Genomic DNA, 24084 nt, shown 5'->3' on the forward strand with positions numbered 1-24084 from the left:
CGTATCCATTCAAAGAATTTTGCAAAGAAAACCGAAACAAAATCTATATATAAAAATCTGAAGAATGAATAAAAATATGATGAATGAAGTAACACATCCCTGAACCTAACTAAGTTTCAGGAAGGTTTTCATAAATTAAAAACTTAAAACATTTCCGCCCACACTGAAATGACCATAGACAATATAACATTTTAAAAGACTTTTTTGTTTAAAGTTAGCTAATGTCAAAAACCCTTAGACAATGGAAAAAAAAGTAAAAGAAAAACCGTACGGACTTTTTGGTTTACCGATTATTTATGTATGTTTTTTACGTTTTGTTGAAACACAAACAAACACTGACCGTGAAGTGCCACGTGTAAAAGGTGAGTACATATTATTTAGAATAATGATAATTATAATGCATGCTAGAACTATACCATTTACGTATCATTTAAATGAGAGAGCTCCGTGAGGCACAGCAACTGCTTTAGATAGGCGTGTCGCTTACTTGTTTGTCTCATCACTTAGTATTATAAAAAATACAATCAAACTAAACAGCAAATTTTTTAAAGCACATCATGAACGGTAAAATGTTGAGTAACATTGTATTTTTGTTATATTATGAATGTTATGAATTGTATTATTTAGTTAATTTGAAGAAATTGTACATCAAACATTTTATAATTACGTTCATAAAATGACGCTGATAAAGTCATGGTAGAATTTTTTTAAGATAATAAAATGTTACTAAAGGACGCTGGCAACGATACCCTTCATACTGCTAAAATAATTCTTTGGTAGAAGGGGAAGTCGCCAGCTTTCTGATCACCACAAGCTTCAACAAATCCAATAGACACTCTTTAGCGAGGAGTTTTTCTGTTCCACCAGGGATCTAGGGTATTTTACAAGCTCAAAACTGTATCACTAAATTTTATTCAATTTAAACTATAGTAACCCACAACGACAGCCGTCCCTAGCAAACGTGACGTAGCTCTGTACAAATATTGACTTCTAACTAATGGATGCGCGAACTTCGCCCTGCCGTGCCGCATTTGAAAGTGAGATTTTAATGCATTGTTATGTGTCTAATGTGAGAATATTTTGTAAAAAACTATTGCAAGCATTTTATTCTAAACTATCACGTACCTCAAAACCTTTTGTGTAGTATGTTTACGAGAGGTGGCTGTAATCTCTTTTGACCGTTTCCAATTCAAAAATAATACTGGCTACTATCGTGAAAAATTCGTTGTTTATTCTATTTTCAAAATTAGTGACACTCTTTTGTTTCTACGTCTTTCACCATCTTGTCCATGTTTGCTTGAAAATATAAAAGCAACACTTTTAATTTTAAACTTTTTAAAAAAGTTTGAAAGTAAAAGTGTTGCTTTTGTAAGTAAAAGTGTTTTTTTTACTTTTAAACTTTTTAAAAACTTTTTTAAAAAGTTTAAAAGTTTATTACTATTTTTACATTTCCTATCTATATTTCAAATTAAAAAAATAGCCATTGCGGTCTTTTATTTCAAACTCAGGTAGATTACTTTTCAGTCGCCTCTCGTACATCTGCAAAATGGCAACTTTTCAGAATAGACGTTCAAAGGTTCTACGAAAGACTTGATCAATATCTTTTTTTACACTTCAATAGAAGAGTATAAAATGTCATGTATATCTATATAAGTCTATTATATTTATAATTAGTTTTATGTAATTCGTATTATTTTTACAACTTATATGCGATAAAAGCACACGTATGATCACATGTGGCTTTCTTATAATTTCTTATAATTATAAACAGTCGGTTAGGTACTATTGCATATTATGCACATACAAATAGATTCTATAATTAGAGATTGTAATTGGCCTTTTCCTTTTTTTTAACATCTTTTGTTTATAATAACTACGATCTAGCCCTTAAACGCTATTGGTTCCGGGCTCGAAAAATAATCTTTAATATTGTTACGCGTCAATTTTGCTGATGGTATAATAACGAATAAACAAAAAAAATACAGTGACTAAAATCACTAATGAAACAATCAACGAGTAACGTAATTACAGAAAAAAAATGAAGAAAACGGCAATGCAGGTAATTAATCTAAAGCAAAATGAAAAGTAATTAAAATCTACAAAAGGAACTTGCACTAAATCTTTGTTATTAGGTATAACAAAGATTTAGTGCAAGTTCCTTTTGTAGATTTTAATTTACAACATTTATGTTATTAGGTATAACAAAGATTTTGTGCAAGTTCCTTTTGTAATGCAAGTTTTGTAGTTTCTAGTGCAAGTACCATTCGTGTTCGGCAGATTTTTTTTAATAATTCATAAACGTCAGATTAATAAATCCATTTTTAATAAACATCCAAAACATAATAATCTCCATTAAAAGCAGACAAGTCATAATAATCGCATTACGAGGGGATGCCATAAACGCCGTGCGGTGTTGCCAGCTAAATAAACGTGGCAAATTGTGAAGATAATAGCCGTATTGTGTTACTCCCTCGGTATCTGACGCAGTTGATCGGAAAACGAGGTATTTAGACAGTTGGCTACTGTGATTGTTACAGTTCGGTGGATCGACGTATCTGTTTCAACTGTATCCATTTATTTAAGTACGTTTCACTTCTGGGCATGGGTGTCTTTTAAGGTATCGGATCCACGATGCTGATCTAATGCGGATTGGGAATTTATTATAAGTGTTATAAAATCAATCAAATGTTTTTTTGGGGTCTAAATCGCGTATATCTGATTTTTCAAAAAAAATACTACCGCTGCGTCCGTCACCCAGAGATATAAGTTGACAAGTCCCATGTATCTGTAATTCCCAGCAACCAGCACCCTTACCCTTCTAAACCGGAACGCAGTAATGCTCACATTATTGCTTGGCGGTAGAAATGGGTATGATGGCTGTACTTCCCTGGACGTACTCTATCATGCGGAGCTCTACTGCTGTTAAGGATATATGTAAATGCAAGATGGATGATGCAAGGAGATAGAGAGATGCAAACTGCAATTCAAGGTATTGATGCAATAAATAGATGCTGCTTGTAAATGATTGGAGAACTAAATAATAATGTGAATGAAAGGACTGAATCTATAAAATCCTATCCAAAATATATATCGATCAACGTAGTGCAGCGTAGACATCGCACCTTTTTTATCACCCTATTTACTGGTTCCTGACCACTTACTTTTAAAATTTTGAATCATTCTCGAATTCCTTTTTCCTTCCACTATTCTCGCATTGGTTCGTTTCATGGTCACTGCCAACAAAATTCTCAAAACGAGAAAACGTGCTCATAGATCATTCTCACGTAAAACTGAAACTTACGTGATTTACTGTTTTGAAATCATTAGTTCAACGTATATAGGCCTTTTTGGGCCTTTTCATTTTTACTTGTAAATAAATTTATGTGAACCGAAACTTTGCTTTCTTTTCACTAAGGCCACAAACTAACGTTTCGGGCTCTTACAGGTCCCATGGTCACGGCTGACTGAGGTGGTAGTCATAAACCAGTTATATCTAGTTTTGATATAAATATATTTTAAATGTTCGAAAAATTTAGTTTGAAAAAAAAAATTTCGCTTCTAATGTATAGCAATTGTGAAAACATACGAATAACCTCATTATAACATATACGATAATTATTAGTAAATGATGATGGGGCCCAAATGTTCAAAAACAACTAGTAAATTTGTCCATGACAACCCAATTGTAAAAAACTTTCAAAAACTCAATGCCTTAAACGTATCTAAAATCTAACATCAACCCTGGGGCAGCAGTGAAAACGGGAAATGAAATAAATAGCAAACATTTCCGCGGCTATTTCCCTCAGTGTTGCCATATAATGCAAGATAAACTGCCCCGCCTGCCGATGACGCGTCCACTCGCCGCATTAGCCTCGCACCGCCTCTGCGAACCTAAGTGTGTCACATTCACACACTTACTTTATCCCCGCGGCAGTTTTAATTTGAACTGACCGTGCCTCTGACGCTTTGATGTATGGCCCCACTCTACGACAGGTAACGGTTTTGTCTTGTTAATTAATTTTCGCATAGTTGGTGGCAAGTGATATTTGCGATTTCGGGTCAGACTTTTATATACATTTATATACATTACAAGTTAACCATTTCAAACAATAGACTGATAATTCCAAAACAAAACAGTTGTTTTAAATACTGAAACAGCGTTAGGAAGTAACAACATATTTAAGTTGGAAATTATCCTCGGCATAAGTAACGATACGGCTAGAGCGTTCGACTGGCTCGATCTCACGCTATTTGCGGACGTGAGGCCTCATGTTTACGCAGCCGACTCTCTAGTGGTGGACAAACATGGGACCGATCGGACGGAATTGCTTATTTTGTCTCTGCCTACACGACTCCCTTTCTACAGGTACCGGGTTCTTAGCGTGCCTCAGGGTAACATACTCGGACTTCGATTTTTCAAATTCTATGTTTTTTGTCTAGTAGCGTAATAATTCGGTGAAGAGCGTGTTTTTACAGCACTCGTCGAGGTTTACCGTTTTAATCTGCTCTTAAGACGGTTATCTTTTCTTGAGCTCTTATTTTGTCTGCAAGCGTTTAATCACTTGTAAATTTGTCCGCTCCGACGAAGTATTATGCTTCGTGTAATTTGTTTATAGTTACGCAAGGTGCTGTTAGATTATTGACAAAGTCCTTGTTTTCTTTAGCATTGTTATGTAATGCATATATTATTGTTATAGCGGTTATTGACTCTTGACTGTAACTAAAATTGTAAATACATATTTTTTTTAAATCACTGTTGATATCTAAGTTTTTAATGTCACATATATCATGTTATTGATTTCGACTACGCAAAGGGAAGATTTTATTTAAAAATAAGCAGTTAAACACTTGCTAATTTTCCAATTATCTCTTCTTTATCAAACATAAATTTCACCTCATCGTAAGATAAAGTTATTGTATTCTTTCAGCAGCATCAACAATTGAATAATTAGCTGCTTTTGCAGTATTGAAAATAAACAATGAAAACCGAACGTAAGCCCCGACAACGAGTACCAATTAACTGCGACTTATCTATCTATACATTACATCACGGTTGTTATTCTTGATATGCTTAATTAGTTGCCTATTATTGGTTGATTTTGATTCACATGGTACAATAGCTAATTAAAAGGTGTCTAGGTGATACGTAATCATTTAAAGATAAGTGACACATAACACTATGATCAAGTCTGTCAAAGAGGCTTTTTACTAAGGTAGGTATTTGAGTAAAACTTTTTTATTTCACGACTTTGGATTCAAGTCCTTCAGTCAAAATACTAAAGATAATATACTAATAAAGTAATATGAAACATTAATAGCATAGTTGTACAACATCTATTTTTTTATTGTATTTACGATGGATTTAAATACAGAACTGAAATTTCTGTGTTTAAATCCATCTTTAAACTTTTTATAATATCAAGTGACGGGACGAACATATCGTGTGCCTGATGGTAAGCTACATTCCTGTCCATGACAGTTGCAGTGCCACTCAGAGCTTTAAATCGCAAAGACCTGAGGGTCACTGCCACTGCGCCCATCACCCTGAGACATAAGTTGACAAGTCCCATGTGCCTGTAATTCACCAGTACCCTTACCCTTCAAAACCGGAACACAGTAATGCTAACATTACTGCTTGGCGGCAGAAATAAACAAGGAGCTCTGATGCTATTAAAATTGAACCTTTTTTAACGTTATAATTATTAATACAAAGATCGAACACTCAGAAATATTCCTTCGATCCGACCGGATTCGAACCGACGTCTTCTAGCATACCGTACCAGACGCTATACCAACTAAGCCACGGAACGAACCAGCGGACCTCACGAATTTTACTATGTGTTTTTTGTCGTGTCTCTGCATTTGGGTTTTTCCACGACTTTTTAGCCGTAGCGCCATCTATGAGAAATCTTAAGTATTTCGTCACCCAGTCAGATACCTTTACCGCTACCAGCCCTGGCTAGACATGTCGCTATTCATTGTATTTAAATGTTCATTGAATTGATATTCAAATATTTTTATGTGAAATTACTCCACTAATTTGTTATAATTATTAATTACTTATTACTATTACAAATTAATCTGAGTAAAACTGTGTATATGAATTTTAGACACAAAATTAATAAAGATATACTCAACATAACATAAGCTATATGAATACAAAATTGAAGGAGGAGGAAGTTACACAATGTTTAGGAATATACATAGACAATAATATAACATGGGAAAAACACATAGAAATCTTGTGTATGAGAATAAATAGATTTGCATAAACTTTGTGGAGACTATCTAAAGTTGTAGACCAAGATGCATTACTAACGGCTTACCACAGATATGTAGCCTCAATCATAAGATACGGTATTATGTTCTGGGGTAATGCCAAACGAAGTACGGACGTGTTGATTGCACAAAAAAGATACATTCGGACAATTTGTGGATTGTGCCGTATGGACAGCTGCATACCGCAATTTCAAAAAGTGAGATTATTAACAGTTACTTCAATATATATATTTGAAAAGGATCTTTTTGTTCGGAGAAATCTCACACTCTTCAGCAAGGTGGAAAGTACACGAAGACACAATAAATTGAAACTGGTTGCCTGTAAGACTACCCTCTTTCATGATAATATTTGTCGATGGCGCCAAAACTATACAATAAGCTGCCTAATTATATACTTGAGACTAACGGCAATGCCAATTTTAAAAAGCGGTTATTTAATTTATTGACTGGGATAGCATATTATAAAGTCAGCGATTACTTAAATGACAAGAACGTAGATTAATAGTTAACCACCACAAAATAATGACATATATGCATTGACTTACAATTATATGGACGTCGGGTCCGCGCTAAAAAGTGTCCGAACTTATAGGACGTTAAAATCGTATACAGAGCGTCATTCACGCTTCAGTCTTCGTTTGTTCGACTGACAGCGAAGCAAGCAAAATTAGACAGTACTGCGATGACATTACAATTTAAATTCAACGTTTTAGCTTTTTCATATTCCTTTACATGTCACTACGTTTAAATAGGTTGACTTGAGACATTTTTTTCGTGGTTTTTGTATTAGACCCGTCGTCCATTTATTTGTAAGTCAATGCATAAATGTAATTAAGAATTAAAATTAAAATTAAGTTTTGACATTTTGTAATTAAAATGTAGTAGTATACTGTTAAATTAATTTAATTATGTAAATTGTATGTATAATTATGCAAATTGGAAATACGTACTGACACAACAATGTTAAATAAGGCGTTAGATCTTATAGACGTGCGTACAAAATAATTAGATTTGATTATATACGCAGATCGAACACTCGGAAAAAAATCTTTCAATCCAGCCGAATTCGAACCGACGTCTTCTAGCATACCGTGTCAGACGCTGTACCAACTAAGCATGCATATCTGTTATTAGTTCAAAATATTTTCCACGTTATTTTCTGTTATGTTCTTGTTTTGTGTTTATTCTTTTTTTTCTGTTCAATGTTAAACCACGAAAAAAATCCAATCACAAGCCCCATTCGACTTGTCAACTTATGTCTCTGGGTGACAGGCGCAGCAAAGCTATGAGTGGCCCTGCAACTGCTACGGACAGGCGTGAGGGTTACCATTGGGCCATTGACTTACAAATAAATGGACGGCGGGTCTAATACAAAAACCACGAAAAAAATGTCCCAAGTCAACCTATTTAAACGTAGTGACATGTAAAGGAATATGGAAAAGCTAAAACGTTGAATTTAAATTGTAATGTCATCGCAGTACTGTCTAATTTTGCTTGTTTCGCTGTCAGTCGAACAAACGAAGACTAAAGCGTGAATGACGCTCTGTATACGATTTTAACGCCCTATAAGTTCGGACACTTTTTAACGCAGACACGACGTCCATATAATTGTAAGTCAATGCATCATGCGCACAATTTGTTTGTCTCATCACTAAGTATCGTATAAAAAGTAGTTTCCAGAGATAACTTAGCTACTTTCCAGTAGCTCATATTTCACACTTGTCTCATTTTCAGGTGTTCCGATTAAAATTGGAAAAGCCGCAAATCGGTTTTTCTACAGATTTAGAATCAAATGTTTTAACCCATTGTTTTCCCGAACTCACTGAGAGAACATGTATAATTAACAACGAAGGTAAGAACATAATACAGTTAAAATAATAAACGTCTTTACAGTTCTCAACTTAACAACTTTATTAATTTCTACACCTACTATCCAGTTAGCTCTTATTTGTATACCCTAACTGCATTACTAACTACAAAACTCATCAAACTAAGGACAAACTACTCCGAAACAGTAAGGGCCCTTCACTGACCGTTCGATATAGACAGACAATACAAGACAAGACAGAAACTTTATCTGCATAAAACAAATTTATTACCATTTTAACTGGACTTTGAAAGTATAGTTTAAATAAAACAATGAATATAATAAATTAATAAAGTGACCCAATGGTTTGCACTAGAATAAAGAAGTCCCGTGTTCGATTCCCAGTAAAACCAATTTGGGAAATGAAATTTTCAAAATCTGTTAAGGTCTTCAACACGTTAAACTCTTGCAGGTTGTCTCTATCTATGATGTTTGAAATGATAAATGTTTATTTACAAAGAGGAACTGCTAGAGATTCTTGCTCATTCTTCTCAGAGGAATTGCTTTACGAATGAGCGGTAGAGTTTAATAATTATTTTTATGATGTGGTGGATGGTAAGCGACACGCTTGTCCACAACAATTACAATGCCGCCAAGAGCTTTAAATGGCAAAGATCTTAGAGGCACTGCCACTGCGCCCGTCACTCTGAGACATAAATTGATAAGTCCCATGTGCCCGTAATCTCACCAACAGAAATAGATAAGGTACAGCAGTACTTCCGTGGACGAACTCTCTCACAAGGAGCAGTACAGCTACTATGTCAACCCGTTATAGAACACCCAAGCAAAGCGGTAGGACGTATCGATGAAATATCAAAACCAATATAGCACCTATGCAGGTATATATAGATCTGTGATGTAACCCCGGGGCCTCGCACGGGTGTTTCTCGTTATGTCAACACCATTAGCTCCCAATAAAAAATAAAATACATTCTCCGTGCCTCGCTTGCATCCCGTCTTCTTAGTAAACTTAGAATAGAAGCTCGTTATAGCATCTATTAAACGATGAGATTCTTTCTTTTTTCATAAAAAGATTTTATTTTATATTGCTTGTAACCTGAAGTTGAAGTTTTGGTATTTCTTGCCAGCACTAATTTTATCGATAACATGCTTACACAGCAATGTTAAACAAGGCATAAGATAATGCATCTTTGTGTGACAGATAATCTTGTACAGTACATAGAGATCAATTACGTAATATTTCATTTCTTATCTCATTAATAGTTTAAGATTATTTAAAAAAAATCGTAAAGGAGATGGATATAGTTAGTATATATTCTTTTTGTTTCTACAAATTTCGCTAAAAATGTCGATTCAATTAGTTGTGATGAATCGTGCTACGATCCTGACGCTTCTTTATAAAGCAATAAAAACAATTAAAACAAGTTAGTTAGTTATCGATTACGTAGTAGGTACCGCTGAATTACGAAACTCTAAACTGAGTTAACAAGCTACCAGAACAACAGATTAAAACCAATAACTTAAACTTGATCGTCGTGGATCATTTATTGAGAAAATACGGTCCTGAGTGCACCTGTACCTACAACATTATTGATCGTTAAGATCCCAGACAGACACGGATCGAGTTGCGCTTGCGCATCATGGAATAGTTATTGAACATACGACATAAACTTATTTCAACTCATAATAATAACGTCCTATTCGTATCAGTTCCGAATCCGAGAAATGACGGTCCGAAATGTCACAGAGATATCGTTTTAGCTGTAGATGTACAAAGTGATACTCGTATTTTGTTGGATTCATATCGGACTTTGTGCACAAATTGGCATCCGTAGAGGGCCCAAGTTTTCTACATTTGTATAGCCTCGGATTTGCCAAATATATTTAAAAATTAAACTAAAAGTTAATTTCAAACTTTAGAGTAAGGACTCTTTTGTCCAGATGTAATTTACAAAACGTTTGTCTCATTTTGAGTTAAGTAGATATCTTTTAACTGTTTCTTACAAACAACGATGGTTTTATTGACGTGTAGATAATAAGATTTTACGTTCAGAAATGGTGTAATCCTGATTTTCACGTATTTTGAGTTACAACACTATTGTAATAGCAGTGCGATATAATAATGTGTTTAATTGCACGCATGCAGCGCGGTCGCGGTCGCTCATTCGTCAGACCTGTACGCACCCTAAGAATTACGTACTACATGAAACATTTTTTTTTGTGTACCAAGCGGCAGGACGAACAAATCATGCGACTGTTGCTAAACGACACGCCTGCCATAACAGTTGCAGTGCCACTCAGTGCTTTAAATCACTAAGACCTACGGGGCGCTACCACTGCACCCCTAACCCTGAGACATAAGTTGACAAGTCCCATGTGCCTGTAAATTCACCAGCACCCTTATCATTCAAAACGGAAGAAATTATGTACGTATATGCGAAATGTTATAAGTCTTATTCGCGGTTAAAAGTTACCAACTAATTTCGTTCGTAGAGTCTTTAAGCCTCACACGGGAAAGGTGGAAATTTGCAGATGTGACATTATTAAACCAAGGGTGCGAAAAGTTTCATTTTCAATGTGTAACAATCGCGAAAACAAAGAACTCGACGCTAAATGTTTAATTTTACACGTAATAAATACCAGGACCTCGGCTCCGAGTACCTATTTCAACCCGGTGGAGTCGAAACTCTTGGCCCGTGGAGTCCCGGTGCCCTACATCTGTACAAAATTATATCCAAAAAATGTATAGACTATCTAGGAAACCCAAGGGTCTGCAGCTATATCGCGCAATGTATTAGCATAGCAATACAAAGGGGTAACATTGCCAGTATCTTGGGCACCTTGCCGCAGTGACCCAATTTTATCCGTATTTATTTATTTATTATATGGATAGCAAAACTGATAACAATTGTATTGCATTGATAACATTAAGTATAACATAAGTTCAGTACTAGATTGTAACCCTACTTATGTTGCCACATCATTATATAGTAACAAGAAAGATCTACAGTTCACAATTTTCTAATGATTTCCTTACTTAATTAATATACCCACTAATTTACGATACAAAAACGAAATGGGTTTGGGTGAATACCTATTAAGTGCTAAGCTAGTTTCTACTCCTTTAAATATTCTGGATCTTGAGTGAAAAATATCCAAACCGGAGTTTTTCGTAGATGTCTTGTTGTAAAGCCAACACATTCTTATCAGGGGATTATACAAGTAAGTGTTATTCTTATACGTATGCAGGTGAAATGTCTTGCTAGGTATTCGGATTACGCGTTATATTTAATAACATTTTAGTACAAAGAATTTAATTCAATCGAGTTCTTAGGTTTTCGCGATTGTTACATATAGGAAATGAAACTATTTTTCCGGATTTGAATCGCGTATATTTGTTTTGTCAAACAAACCGAACGACGGTTCGGGCCCTTTACTGGTCCCGTGGTTACGGTTGACTGAGGTGGTACATAACTGATTGAAGACTGTACCACCTCAGTCAACCGTGACCATGGGACCTGTAAAAAACGAAACAACGGTGTGTTTGAAAAAATAAATATACGCGATTTAAATCCGGAAAAATAGTTTCATTTCCTAAATTTAAACATAGTTTCAGTTTCTAGTACGCAAGCTTATTGTACCAATGTATTTTAACTTATTGTCTTGAACGAAACTAGAATATTATAAGAATACAATGTTAATATACTATTTTACACGTTTGTCACATCTCCTAATATCAAAAGTTAATTTATTGTATGTCACACTTCGAGAGAATGATATATGTTCAACAGCGACCCCTGATCGGATCGTATGTCGTCCGATTGTTGAACTAATATCGGAGAGCACTTCGGGCACCGGCTGCCTGTGTAGGTATCGAATTACAAGCATGCGTATGCGCGGTAGACGTGTGCACTGTTTACACTCTGTGTACTATAATGAATGAAATTGTATGTCTATCTTTTTTGAAGATGGAACAAAATGACAATTCATTACGCGAAATTGTTGCCCGCTTACGAACAGAGCTAGTGATTGCACTCGATGACATATTCTATCGATTATCAACTGAATGTTGGTAACGATTTGGCAATAAATAGCCCAATTTGTTTCTTTTGAATCATCATTGGCCCTTATTAGTCCAACTACTGGGCTCTGGTCCATTTTAACTGTCAATTTCTGTAAGTTAATACATACACACATAGTGCAATTAAAACTATTTCTATTAAAGATACAAAGAAGACGCATATTTCTTATTAAAATGTATATAAATAAAAATTGTTTTCAATAGCAGTTGTCCAACTTTTACAAAAATGAAAATAAATAAACAAAGTTTAGAGTATAAGAATTAACATTTCGAACCCTTGTTAAAATAAAGCCACATTTGTCATGCATCAAAAGCTTAGAGAATGGAAAAAAATAAAGGAAATCAAAAATGTTTTTATCCTTAGAATAATAACGCATAGAAACCTAGTCCGCACACGCTAAGTGAGGCAAATTGAAGCGCTCCCAAAGGGCCTACACGAGCGGGCGGACCGTCAGTGCTCAAGGTCAACTTGCACCGCGACCAGATCAAGAATTTTAGCTAAAAATGACGAAATGTGCGGTAAATGAGATACTAACATCACATTCCACAAGGAAGTAACGCGTTTCAACTTGTATTTTTATATAAATATTCACTAGAACCGAAAATGAACCTACTACTAAAACTAGCCTACATGAATTTGATTTTTGCCTCACTTGTGACAGTTCGTTTGATATGAAACTATCATTCTATGCGTTATTATTCTAAGCTTTTACCACTATATGAATGTCATAAAAATAATACGGACTACATTAAAAAGACTTTACTAAAACATGAAAGATCAATATCAGACGAAAGATACGCAACCATGGCTTGGTTAACATGTCACATGTCAATCCAAAATATTACTTGTATCAAATGGCTGTCTGCTAAACTTTTTTCACTTGAAAATAACGATTTTGTAGCAATAATTACTGCGAATCCTCTTCAATCTCAAGCAAAAAACATTGTAATAATGTTTATAATCTAATAAAATAAATCAGCGAAGAACTAGGTGCTTCTAAGTCACAATTCATGATTTAGCAGCAGGTCTCTACTCTTGCCGATCCATATATATTTACTTGATCTTTGAAATTTTAACGAAGTCAAATCATTGTATGTGGCTTAGAATAATAACGCAGTATGTGGTATATAATTTTTGTTGGTACTGATGCTGGTCGGCAAGACTACAGTGTGCAGACAATGATTGGTAAAAAAAAAGATAAATTTCATAAATGCAAGTTACTTCAAACTGGAAACATAAATAAATCTATTGAATCTATCACCCACAATGTAATTGATATACTTTTGTATCTTTTTAAAATATGTCAGAAACTGACCTTTGTCACCATTGACTTACAATTATATGGACATCGGGTCCGCGCTAAAAAGTGTCCGAACTTATAGGGCGTTAAAATCGTATACAGAGCGTCATTCACGCTTTAGTCTTCGTTTATTCGACTGACCGGGAAGCAAGCAAAATTAGACAGTACTGCGATGACATTACAATTTAAATTCAACGTTTTAGCTTTTTCATATTCCTTTACATGTCACTACGTTTAAATAGGTTGACTTGGGACATTTTTTCGTGGTTTTTGTATTAGACCCGTCGTCCATTTATTTGTAAGTCAATGACGAGGATAGATAAATTCTGACCAAATAAAATATATATGAAGTATCTACAACCACAAATTTCTATTTGTCTAAGTACCATTAGATTCGGGTACACCTATACTGACCCCCTTTCTAACAAAAAATAATCATCGAAATCGATTGACAAGTGTAACCTGAGTAATAGCGTAAAAATATATCGACGACAAGCATTATATTATTATGGCCCAGAACTTAGCCACACTGACCGCATCACTAGTAGCCTCCATTAAATCCAAGCGTGCAGGTGTTAAGATACGCAGGGCACGATGTGAGGAGGGCCATCGTTTGAGGTTAGAACAATCCGAAAATCCCCACCTGAACAAATCGTCCTTGCTCCGACCAACCTGATTCTGAAGCCTATTTAAGACTTCCAGATCGGTCATGGCAATTCGTGTCCAGACAACCCCGTAACAAGAATGTGTCGCACATACCTTAATAAGGACAATAAACAATTAGATATGTTTAATTCTAAGTGTCACGTATTTAAAAAGTCTGTCTCAGATGTCCTCAAGTAGTGGTAAAACAGTTAGGTAAACTGTAAAAATTAAAATAATAATAATTTAATTTTGACACTTTTTTCTTTCTTTTTTTGTATTTTCTTTTATATATGTGTACCAACATACATTTTGCAATTTATAATTAATTGACAGTAACTTTCCTAAATATGCCGTACGTCCACGCTCCTGGTTGGCTTTTGGGTCAAATCTAGTTTAAACAAATTAATATGTTAATCCATTTGGATGTCGACTGTTGTGTTCGTCTAATAACATAAATAAAAAGAAGGCGGGACAAACATAGGTGGCACTCTTTCGCGCCAAAGGGCCAGAGGATCGACACATTCGACAAAACTTTTCAGAAGTCTAAAAAGTATAATCTCAGTACAGAGTACTAAAAAAACCGACCTCAAAAGTAGGTGGAATTACGTCTCTTTGCTAAGTTTTATTGAAATATCCCCTAGTTCGCCACTATACAGGACTTGACACTGGAGATAATAAAAATCGGTTCTCACTACTCAAAGTATATCGAGAGAAAAACGCCTTGAATTGGAGAAATAGCAAAATCAACCATTAAAGTAATTACTCCTAAATTAAAGTTAGGCGCTATTTATGAAAATGAATCTTCATGCGTGAACAGCCACCCTTCGAAGACCTTTCAAAATGAAATGGGACCACTATGGCACTATGGAAGTACCCCCTTTCCAACAAAAAAAGAATCATGAAAATCACAAATACCGGAGTTATCGCGTAACATACATACAAAAAACATAACATACAGTCGAATTGAGAACCTAATTACGTAGGCTGCGGCCGGAGTTGAGCAAAGTTGGCGATCTTCATAGCGGAGGGATGTGTAACAACCTCCTCCTTTTTGAAGTCGGTTAAAAGTCAATTTTACAACCTTTGTATCACAAGGAAACGAATGAATTTGTACACGACACAGTTTAGAAAACAGTTAGCGACTCACTGGCAAACCTGGGGTCGTTGGAGGCAGGGTACCACGAGGCCCCGCGCATGTCGCCGTAGTGCGGCAGGTCCGTGGGCGCGCAGCCGTAACCCTGCACGGGCGCGCCGCCGTACAGCGCCGGCACGGCGTACGGGTTCGCCGCCATGCCGCACGACGTCGCGGGACCCAGTGGGGAGTTAATGCTGCTGCCTGATGAGTTCGATCTACAACAAAACGCATTACTTAGATTTTGACACATAAGGGAGATGCCACATGGGCGTTGCGTTGACGCAACTTCGCATGAAGCAACAAAGCGGGAAGGATGTTGCAGTGCGACGGCGCTCTTGTTTCACCTATCGGCACTTAATTGAAGGTGGGTTCGAATCTCTGTGCCAATTTAATTTGAAATTTTTATGTTACCAAATCACAGGATGAACAAGACGTAAGCCTGGTGCTAAGCGACACGCCTGTCCAAATTTAACTAATACAGTGAATAACAACATCTCTTGCCAGGACTGGGAGCTGTAAAGGTACTAACTGGGTGATAAATCTTTCATAGATTTCTCATAGATGGCGCTACGACTAAAAAGTCGTTGAAATACCAAATACAAAACACGACGCAAGTCCATAGAAAAATTCGTGAGGTTCGTTCCGTGGCTTAGTTGGTATAGCGTCTGCCACGGTATGCAAGAAGACGTCGGTTCGAATCCGACCGGATCGAAGGAATTTTTTCTGAGTGTTCGATCTTTGTATTAATAATTATAAAAAACTAGTGGAGTAATTTCACAAAAAAGAATTGAATATTAATTCAATAAAAATTTAACTAATAGAATGACCGTTATTATAAATCTGTTACCTCCATTAACTTATTTGTAAGTCAATGGTTAGCTCCTTCAAATCATCATTTAAGATTATTTTATTTTACTCATGTGTCTAACAACACTGGCAGTCGTGCTGTACCTTCCTGCCATTTTACTACTGACATTAATATCCCTAACACAAATACATGAGAACACAATACACGCACAATCAGTTCTGGTTTTATTACATCCCACCTACTCTACACGTACCGACAGCCATGTTTACATGCATGCAGCATTTTTCTTTTTTGATTTTGATTTGTATTAAATTTTTATTTATGCCCAGTTAAGTCTAATGCATTTTTTAAAATTTTATTTACTTGGACGAACCTACTATCTTGTTATTTATTCGACTTCACTAAAACACCAGCGTAACGAGGTTCTTTCACACGTCTTGCTATAGAAAAATTATTGGAGACTTTTTTGATAACTTTTAAACGTAATTCTTTTATTTTGTGTTTTATCCTAAGGCTATTTACTTTTTGTTATTATTCTGCCATATTTTGTCATAAGGTTACCGAATATACTACTTTTCTTTCTTGTTTTCTTCCTATTAGAAGTAGTAGAGCTGCTTGTGACAGAGTTCGTCCGTGGAAATACTGCCACTTTACCTATTGCAGCTATAGTGAATTTAAATTAATAAGCGAGATATAAAGTAATCGTAAAGCGACTGAATAGTAAACCACATTACCTTTCTATGGTAAACTGAATAGATTAAATCCCGCTTACGAAGCACCGCGTGTTTGCCGACGGATCATTTTCCGCCCTCGCCCCACCGTTTACCAAGCATTTGAAATTCAAATTGCAAATATAATCTTTAAAATTTTTATACCTTTTTATGGCTGCGTTTAGTTACATTTAAATATCTGTCTAAAAGGGGCACCCACTTTGCGAATCAGGTACATGTGCGTGCCATATTTATCCACAGACAAATGCGAATACTTTATAAGTATCTTTCATTACGTATCATACCTAACCTGATCATAGGACCCGCTTTCAGCCTCGTGTCCCGCTGTCCCCAAAATACTTAACAATGTCCCGGTTTGACTGAACAGGACGCACGCGACATTATATATAAACAATAGCGCGAAATCAAAAAATATATAAAGCCAGCTCACCGGAGTACACGAAATTAATTATTTTTTGTAATTTTTGATCATTAAACTCTAATAATTCTTATTTATTCATTAAACAATTCGTAACTATGATAAATATGTGTTTTATTTATAAAACAACAATAAATTTACAGGCGTCCCGCTCTGACGTGAAAAAACGTTAAAAAACGTCACGTTAATAGTCATCTGAATGTTTTGGAAAGAAAATTACGTTTGAGAGATGACGGAAGATTTTTTATGATACCACGTGACGGGACGAACAAATTGTGCGCCTGATGGTATGTGACACGTCTGTCCATGCCACTTAAGAACTTTAGATCGCAAAGCTCTGAGGGGTACTGCCACTGCACCCGTCACCCTGAGACATAAGTTGACAAGTCCCATGTGCCCGCAACGTCACTTGCACCCTTACCCTTCAAAACCGGAACGCAGTAATGCTTACATTGCTGCTTGGCGACAGAAACAGGTAAGGTGGCAGTACTTCCCTGGACGAGCTCTTTCACAAAGAGTTTTACTGCTGCTATGAAAAGACTGGACAACTTTGTTAAACATGTATTAATTCGTTATAATATAGTACTTATATGATATAAATAAATAAATACTAGGCTTCAATAATTTACCTATAGAGAGTACGAGACGCTTTTTCTCGTGCATGGTTGTAAATTTCATGCCTTATATGGAGAATCTTCAACTTTTAAGATGTTTTTACCTAGTTTAGGGGCTGGAAATTCATAGTAAATGCTAAACTGTTGTTGAAAAGTTCAAAATAGGTTAGTTTGCATTAATATTAGACATAACTGGTTGATGACTTAATACCATCTCAGTCAGCCGTGACCATGGAACCTGTAAAGGGTCGGAAACGTTGGTTTGTTTCAAAAAACAATATTACAATTATTATAACAAAGAAATACTAAGAAAAATTCATTTGATCATGTCTCAGGCTTCCGATCCAAACTTGGATGGGTGTCCATCCGTCGTAGAAGGGACACCTCCCCTCCCTACCTCAAAGATGTTTCGTGTTTCATAGTACTCTCAGTCGCACCTTACGGTCTTCTCTTGCTCTTTCTTTAAACTGCCATATCCATTCTTTTAGCTTCTATTCCAACTCCTTTAAGGTTAGAAGCATCAAGCTGTGGAATTCTCTGCCTGAATCGATCAGATGCGCTAAGTCTGTTGAGTCTTTCAAAACTCTACTCAAAGCTCATTATTTTACACTCCAATTATAATCTACTATTTTCTCCTATTCTTACCTGTTTTAGATCGTCCGTTTTGTTATTATTATCTTCTATATAATCCTACCTCATTTTGCGTAAACATATGTATTTTTTATTATTTATTTATTAACCGACTTCAAAAAAAAGGAGGACGTTTTCAATTCGACTACATGTTTTTTTTTGTATGCATGCTACGCGATAACTCCGGTATTTGTGAACCAATTTTCATGATTCTGTTTTTGTTGGAAAGAGGGTACCTCCATAGTGATCCCATTTAATTGTGAAGAAAATCATCCACCTCTAAGGGTGGCTGCTCACGCATGAAGATTCATTTTTATAAATAGCGCCTAAATTTTTTCTCTCTCAATATACTTTGGGTAGTGAGAACCGATTTTTATTATCTCCTGTGCCAAGTCCCGTATAGTGGCGAACTAGGGGACGAATCCGGGTTTGCGCACTTTCCAGTAACCGATTTCAACAAAACTTGGTAATTATATGTAATTCCACGTACTTTTGAGGTCGGTTTTTTTTAGTACTCTGTACTGATTTTATTTATTTAAGTATTTTATTATTATTTTTCTTTTTTTTTTTCACTTGTGTATGTGCAATATGTGTTTTAAATACGAATTCTATTGCGCCCTCAATTAATTATTATCTCACAGCTTTTCCTATAACCCAAAGATTGCCTGGAAGAGATTGCTATATAGCAGTAAGGCCGCCTGTCGTACCTGTCTTTTTATTTTTTGTTATATTTTGTATGTGTCCTAGTGTGCAGTAAAGAATATTTGTATTGTATTGTATTTATTCGACCCTCAGGCAATCCGTGCCAGATGCTCTGCCCATTAAGCCACGTAACGAACCAGTAGATCTTACGAATGTTTCTATGTGCTTGTTGCAGATCTTTTAACGACTTTTTGACGTAGCGCCATCTGTGAGAAATTTATTTCTTCACCCAGAGTACCTTGTATCAACTACTATTTCTGACGAGAGATGTCGCTTTAGTAATTATAATTTGGTAGTAAATAAGAATCAAAAGTAATAAGTACCAGGATCTCGGTTCCGACTACCTAGTTACAACTTTAGAGTCGAAACCCTTGGCCCGTAGGATCCCAGTGCCCGTCACCTGCACAGAATTTCATCTAAAAAACTAGTAGACTGTCTGGGAAACCCAAGGGCCGGCAGCTACCTTGCCCAACGCATTAGCATAGCCATACAAAGGGTGAGCACCTCGCCACGAGGACCCAGTTTTATTCATATATATCGAGTTCTTAGGTTTTCGCGATTGTTACACATAGGAAATGAAACTATTTTTGACTGAGGTGGTACAGTCAAAAATAGTTTCAACTTTTCTTTAACATAACTGGTTGAAGACTGTACCACCTCAGTCAACCGTGACCATGGGACCTGTAAAGGGCCCGAAACGTCGGTTTGTTTGAAAAAACAAATATACGATATTTAAACCCGAATAAATAGTTTCATTTATTCCCACAATTTTAAAATTCTCGTTTTACTTTCTAATACTTAAGCTTTTATTGTATCTTACCTGTATATTATCACAATAAAAAGTAGGTAATAAGTTTAACTTGCTAGTAAAACATAACCAAAATTAGTTTAGTATTAGTATTATCAGTTTTAACGATTACTTTTAAAATATTATATTTACATTTCCATGAGTCGCGTTTACCCCAATGAGGGATGGTAAGGGATGGCGTAAGATTAAATTGTGTAAGCCGGGATTATCTGATAATATTCATTGTGTGAGGTGACGGGTTGACGCCACCCGACGGCTGTCGGAAGCAGGACTTATGTAAACTGTTTAGTTAACATTATTTATACAAAGATGGAACACCTAGAAAGAATTTCTTCGACCCGTTGGGACTTGAACCCATGACCACGTTGCACCGTAGCGCTGCTCCAACCAACTGAGCTACAGGTCTAGTTATTGAGTTGATGAAATTCTCTTATCTTTTTTTTGTTATAGATCTGTGTTATGGCTTTACGGCTTCTAGCTTTTTTCTATTATATATTTTTTTATTATATTCAATAAAATACTTAATAATTTCAAAGTATTGCCGATTATAACGAAACTAGAGAAGTGGTTTTTGTAAAAAAAAACACACCAAAAGTGTCTAGAGAACAAACACGTTTTTATCAATGATTTTTCTCTTGCCCAAGTGAAATTGACCAAAAAATGTATCAAAAACCTGATTTGTCAGTAATTACGAAAACGTACTTGATTCGTAGACATTTTGATGTGTGTATTTATAACACTGTAGTAAATATTTAGACTATCTACATGGTCGAGTGGCTGATCACACCGCTTTTCATGGTCGTCATCTCCGAGATCCCGTGTTTGGTCCCCAGCGGGATCAATGTAGAAAACTATATTATCTCGGATGTGGGTGTTTGTGGTACCGTTGTAGTTTCCGATTTCCATAACATAATTGCTTTAGCTACTTTGGAATCAGAGCAACGTATGTCATGTTGTCTAATATTTATAACCTCAAGTGAATTTGGTTAATTCCGCATAATATTACAGTGACAGTGACAGAAGGAACACATCCGAGCAGTAAAAAACAATGATGCACAGAAGTCGGCTATAGCACAACATCTCACACAGACTGACACTAACCACTGGATCGAGTTGCATAGCCCCCAGGTACTCTCGACAGAACGTCACTACATACCACGGTTGGTACGAGAAGCCATCGAGATCACGAAGTACAAAACATTTAACCGTGATGATGGTTTTAAACTGTCCAGTGCATGGAATCCGGTCCTTAGTGCGTGCAGTAATAAAAACAAAAACACCTCGAGTTCAGTTTCGCGTGTGGATACAGTAAGTGTGGTTTGTGTGAAAAAAGTGAGTGACAATGGTAACGCCACAACAAATCGCGATGAAGGTAGTCGTCGACAGCGCAAGAGGGTAGACAGATATGTCTGCTCATAAAGCTGTCATCTGCCGCCGTCCAGTCAACCCGTGACCACGGAGCGTGCTACCGTTCCGAAATATCGGGAAAATAAAAAGAAGTCATACCGTGGTAAGAAACCTGATACTAGTGATAATCATTTAGTGAATAACCACGAAAGTCTTAAAATCTATATAACAGTGACAGTGTTGAATAAATCACTTTTTGAGGATATACACTGATTAGTACACTCGGTGAAAACACGATTCCTACAAGTTTTCACGAAAGAAAGTTACCGCTGTATTCAATTGGTACTTGACATGTACCAATGATTTCTTTTATGTCAACTGAACTAAATAGAACGTGTATAGTCTACGATATATATTTTTCAAACGGTTTTAACTTCGTTTGCAAAAAAAATGTGGAATAAAACCAGTGTCCCTGTCCCTTAACCTGAGCAATAGAACCGATTCAATACGAAAAAAAATTTAATTCGAACTGAGGTAGTCTAAATCGACTCTAAAGAATTAATAATCTAGTGTTAGTACAACTGCACTCATTAGTAACTTGTTTTTTTTAATCCTTCAATTTTGTTATTAGAACGATGGTAGCCCTGTTGCAGAGCCGTGACGTCACAATTTTAGGAATTTTGGCAACTCCGGTAACTCAGCGGTTTGTGCTATGGGTCTTGGAAAGAACATTCCAATTGACGCTAACGTTTCGCCAAATATTTTAACGATGCTAATTAAAATTTTTAACAGGTTGACGACTTTACCATTTTTAGTCATCCGAGACCGTGATCTATAACAGACCCGACATGCTGATTTTTAAATACAAAAAAAAATTAAACAATGAATAGCGACATCTCTAGTCAGGGCTGATAGCTGTAAAGGTAACTAACTAGGTGACGAAATACTTAAGATTTGTCATAGATGGCGCTACGGCTAAAAAGTCGTTGAAAAACCAAATACAAAAGATACGACGCAAGGCTTACTTGGTATAGCGTCTGACACGGTACGCTAGAAGACGTCAATTCGAATCCGGTCGAAATGGTTTTTTCTGAGTGTTCGATCTTTGAATTAAAAAATAACAAACTAGTGGAGTAATTTCACATAAAAATAATTGAATGTCAATTCAATAAAAATTGAAACAATATTAATTATTTAAAATTACTATATGATGTCGTTGATGTCTTTTGTAAGTGTGTATTATATATAATATTGTAATGGTGTTCGCACTTAATTTGAATGAAAATTGGCGGGACTGCAACACGGCCACCAGTTTATTAGTGCAAGCCATTGCAGATGTTAGTCGTGTCATAACCTAACGCACGCTGGAATAATTTACGAACTTTACAGAAACAGACTGTAAGCCGAAAAAGCAGCTCAACCGTTGTTTTTAAAATATAACTTTGATAAAATTCCAGAACGATTTATTGTTTTCATGCAGATTTATTCTTTTGTTAATAAATGTCACAAAACGTTCGAAATAATGTTTTGTTACAATACCAAAGAAAATAGAAAACTTTTTCATGTAGATAGATTCAGTGAGAATGTACATTTTTCGCGTTTTTTTTTATATACATAAAATCAAAACCTGGTGCAAACCAACGCGTTTGTTTGAAAAAACAATATATGCGAAAATAAGTAATAAGTAAGTAGTAATAAGCATTCGGATTCGAAACCCTTAGCCCGTGGGGTCCCAGTGTCCTTCACCTGTACAAAGTCTTATCCAAAAATACCTTGCTCAACGTATTAGCATAGCAATACAAAAAGAGAACGCTGCCATCATCTTGGACACCTTGCCGCGGGGACCCAATTTTATTCATATAATTTAAAAATCCTAGTTTTACTTTCGAGTATTAAAGCTTTTATTGTCTTCTTTACCTTACCAGTATATTGCCAAAATAAAAATGATAAATATACGATTTTGATCAGAAAAAAGTAGTTATTTTTATAAAACATCAATGAGACGCACAAGTCGTGCGCCTGATGGTAAGCTTATCCATAATAATTACAGTGCCATTCAGAGCTTTAAATCGCAAAGATCTTAGGGGCACTGCCACTGCGCCCATCACCCTGAGACATAAGTTGACAAGTCCCATGTGCCTGTAATTTCACCAGCACCCTTACCCTTCAAAACCGGAACGCACTAATGCTAACATTACTGATTGGCGGTAGAAATTGGTAAGGTGCCAGTACTTCCCTGGACGAACTATTCACAAGGAGCTCTACTGCTACTAGCTTATTTCCTACCATAGCGTGTTTAGAGCAAAAAGTTTGTAACATTATTTAACGAACTCAATGATGTCGGTCGCATAAATCTCCATCTCGTCATCTATTGTTTTGATATTTTTGAAAATCTCCACGTTTAGGTTATCTCGTATTTACGCATTTCCGATTATTTCGTAGTATCGTTCATACCAAAGCGAATGTTGTATTTTGAATTGTAATATTGTGACATTAATAATATGAAATAATTATTATTCTTATCAAGTGACTGATATGGGATTGTTGTGTTCTCTTCAGATGCGTTACACTGTGTTATTGTATTTTACTATGTAACGTTAAACTTTTTACTTTCAAGTATAGGTATTATATTATATTTGTATTAAAATTTATAATGTACAATAAATATTAACAATGTACTTGTACTTAATTCATTCGGATAAAAAAATCATATGAGAATATATCAAATGTCTTTATACCATAAATTTATTATATCCG

At 35.7% G+C, this 24084-nt stretch overlaps 1 protein-coding gene across 1 annotated transcript in view; it reads right to left on the reverse strand.

Moving 5' to 3' along the window:
• LOC113239905 (homeobox protein Nkx-2.1-like) overlaps positions 1-16231 on the reverse strand; it is a 53953-nt gene extending 37722 nt beyond the window's left edge. The window contains exons 1-2 of the mRNA XM_026477067.1: positions 16221-16231; positions 15282-15484 (exon numbers count right to left, since the gene is read on the reverse strand). Of these exons, the coding sequence (XP_026332852.1) occupies positions 15282-15484; positions 16221-16231 (214 nt within the window). The remainder of the gene's footprint in view (positions 1-15281; positions 15485-16220) is intronic.
• Between the last annotated feature and the right edge of the window lie 7853 nt (positions 16232-24084).

This window comes from Hyposmocoma kahamanoa, unplaced genomic scaffold (assembly GCF_003589595.1).
Source record: "Hyposmocoma kahamanoa isolate Upper Pololo Valley unplaced genomic scaffold, ASM358959v1 117, whole genome shotgun sequence".
In the NCBI taxonomy this organism is placed as follows: domain Eukaryota; kingdom Metazoa; phylum Arthropoda; class Insecta; order Lepidoptera; family Cosmopterigidae; genus Hyposmocoma; species Hyposmocoma kahamanoa.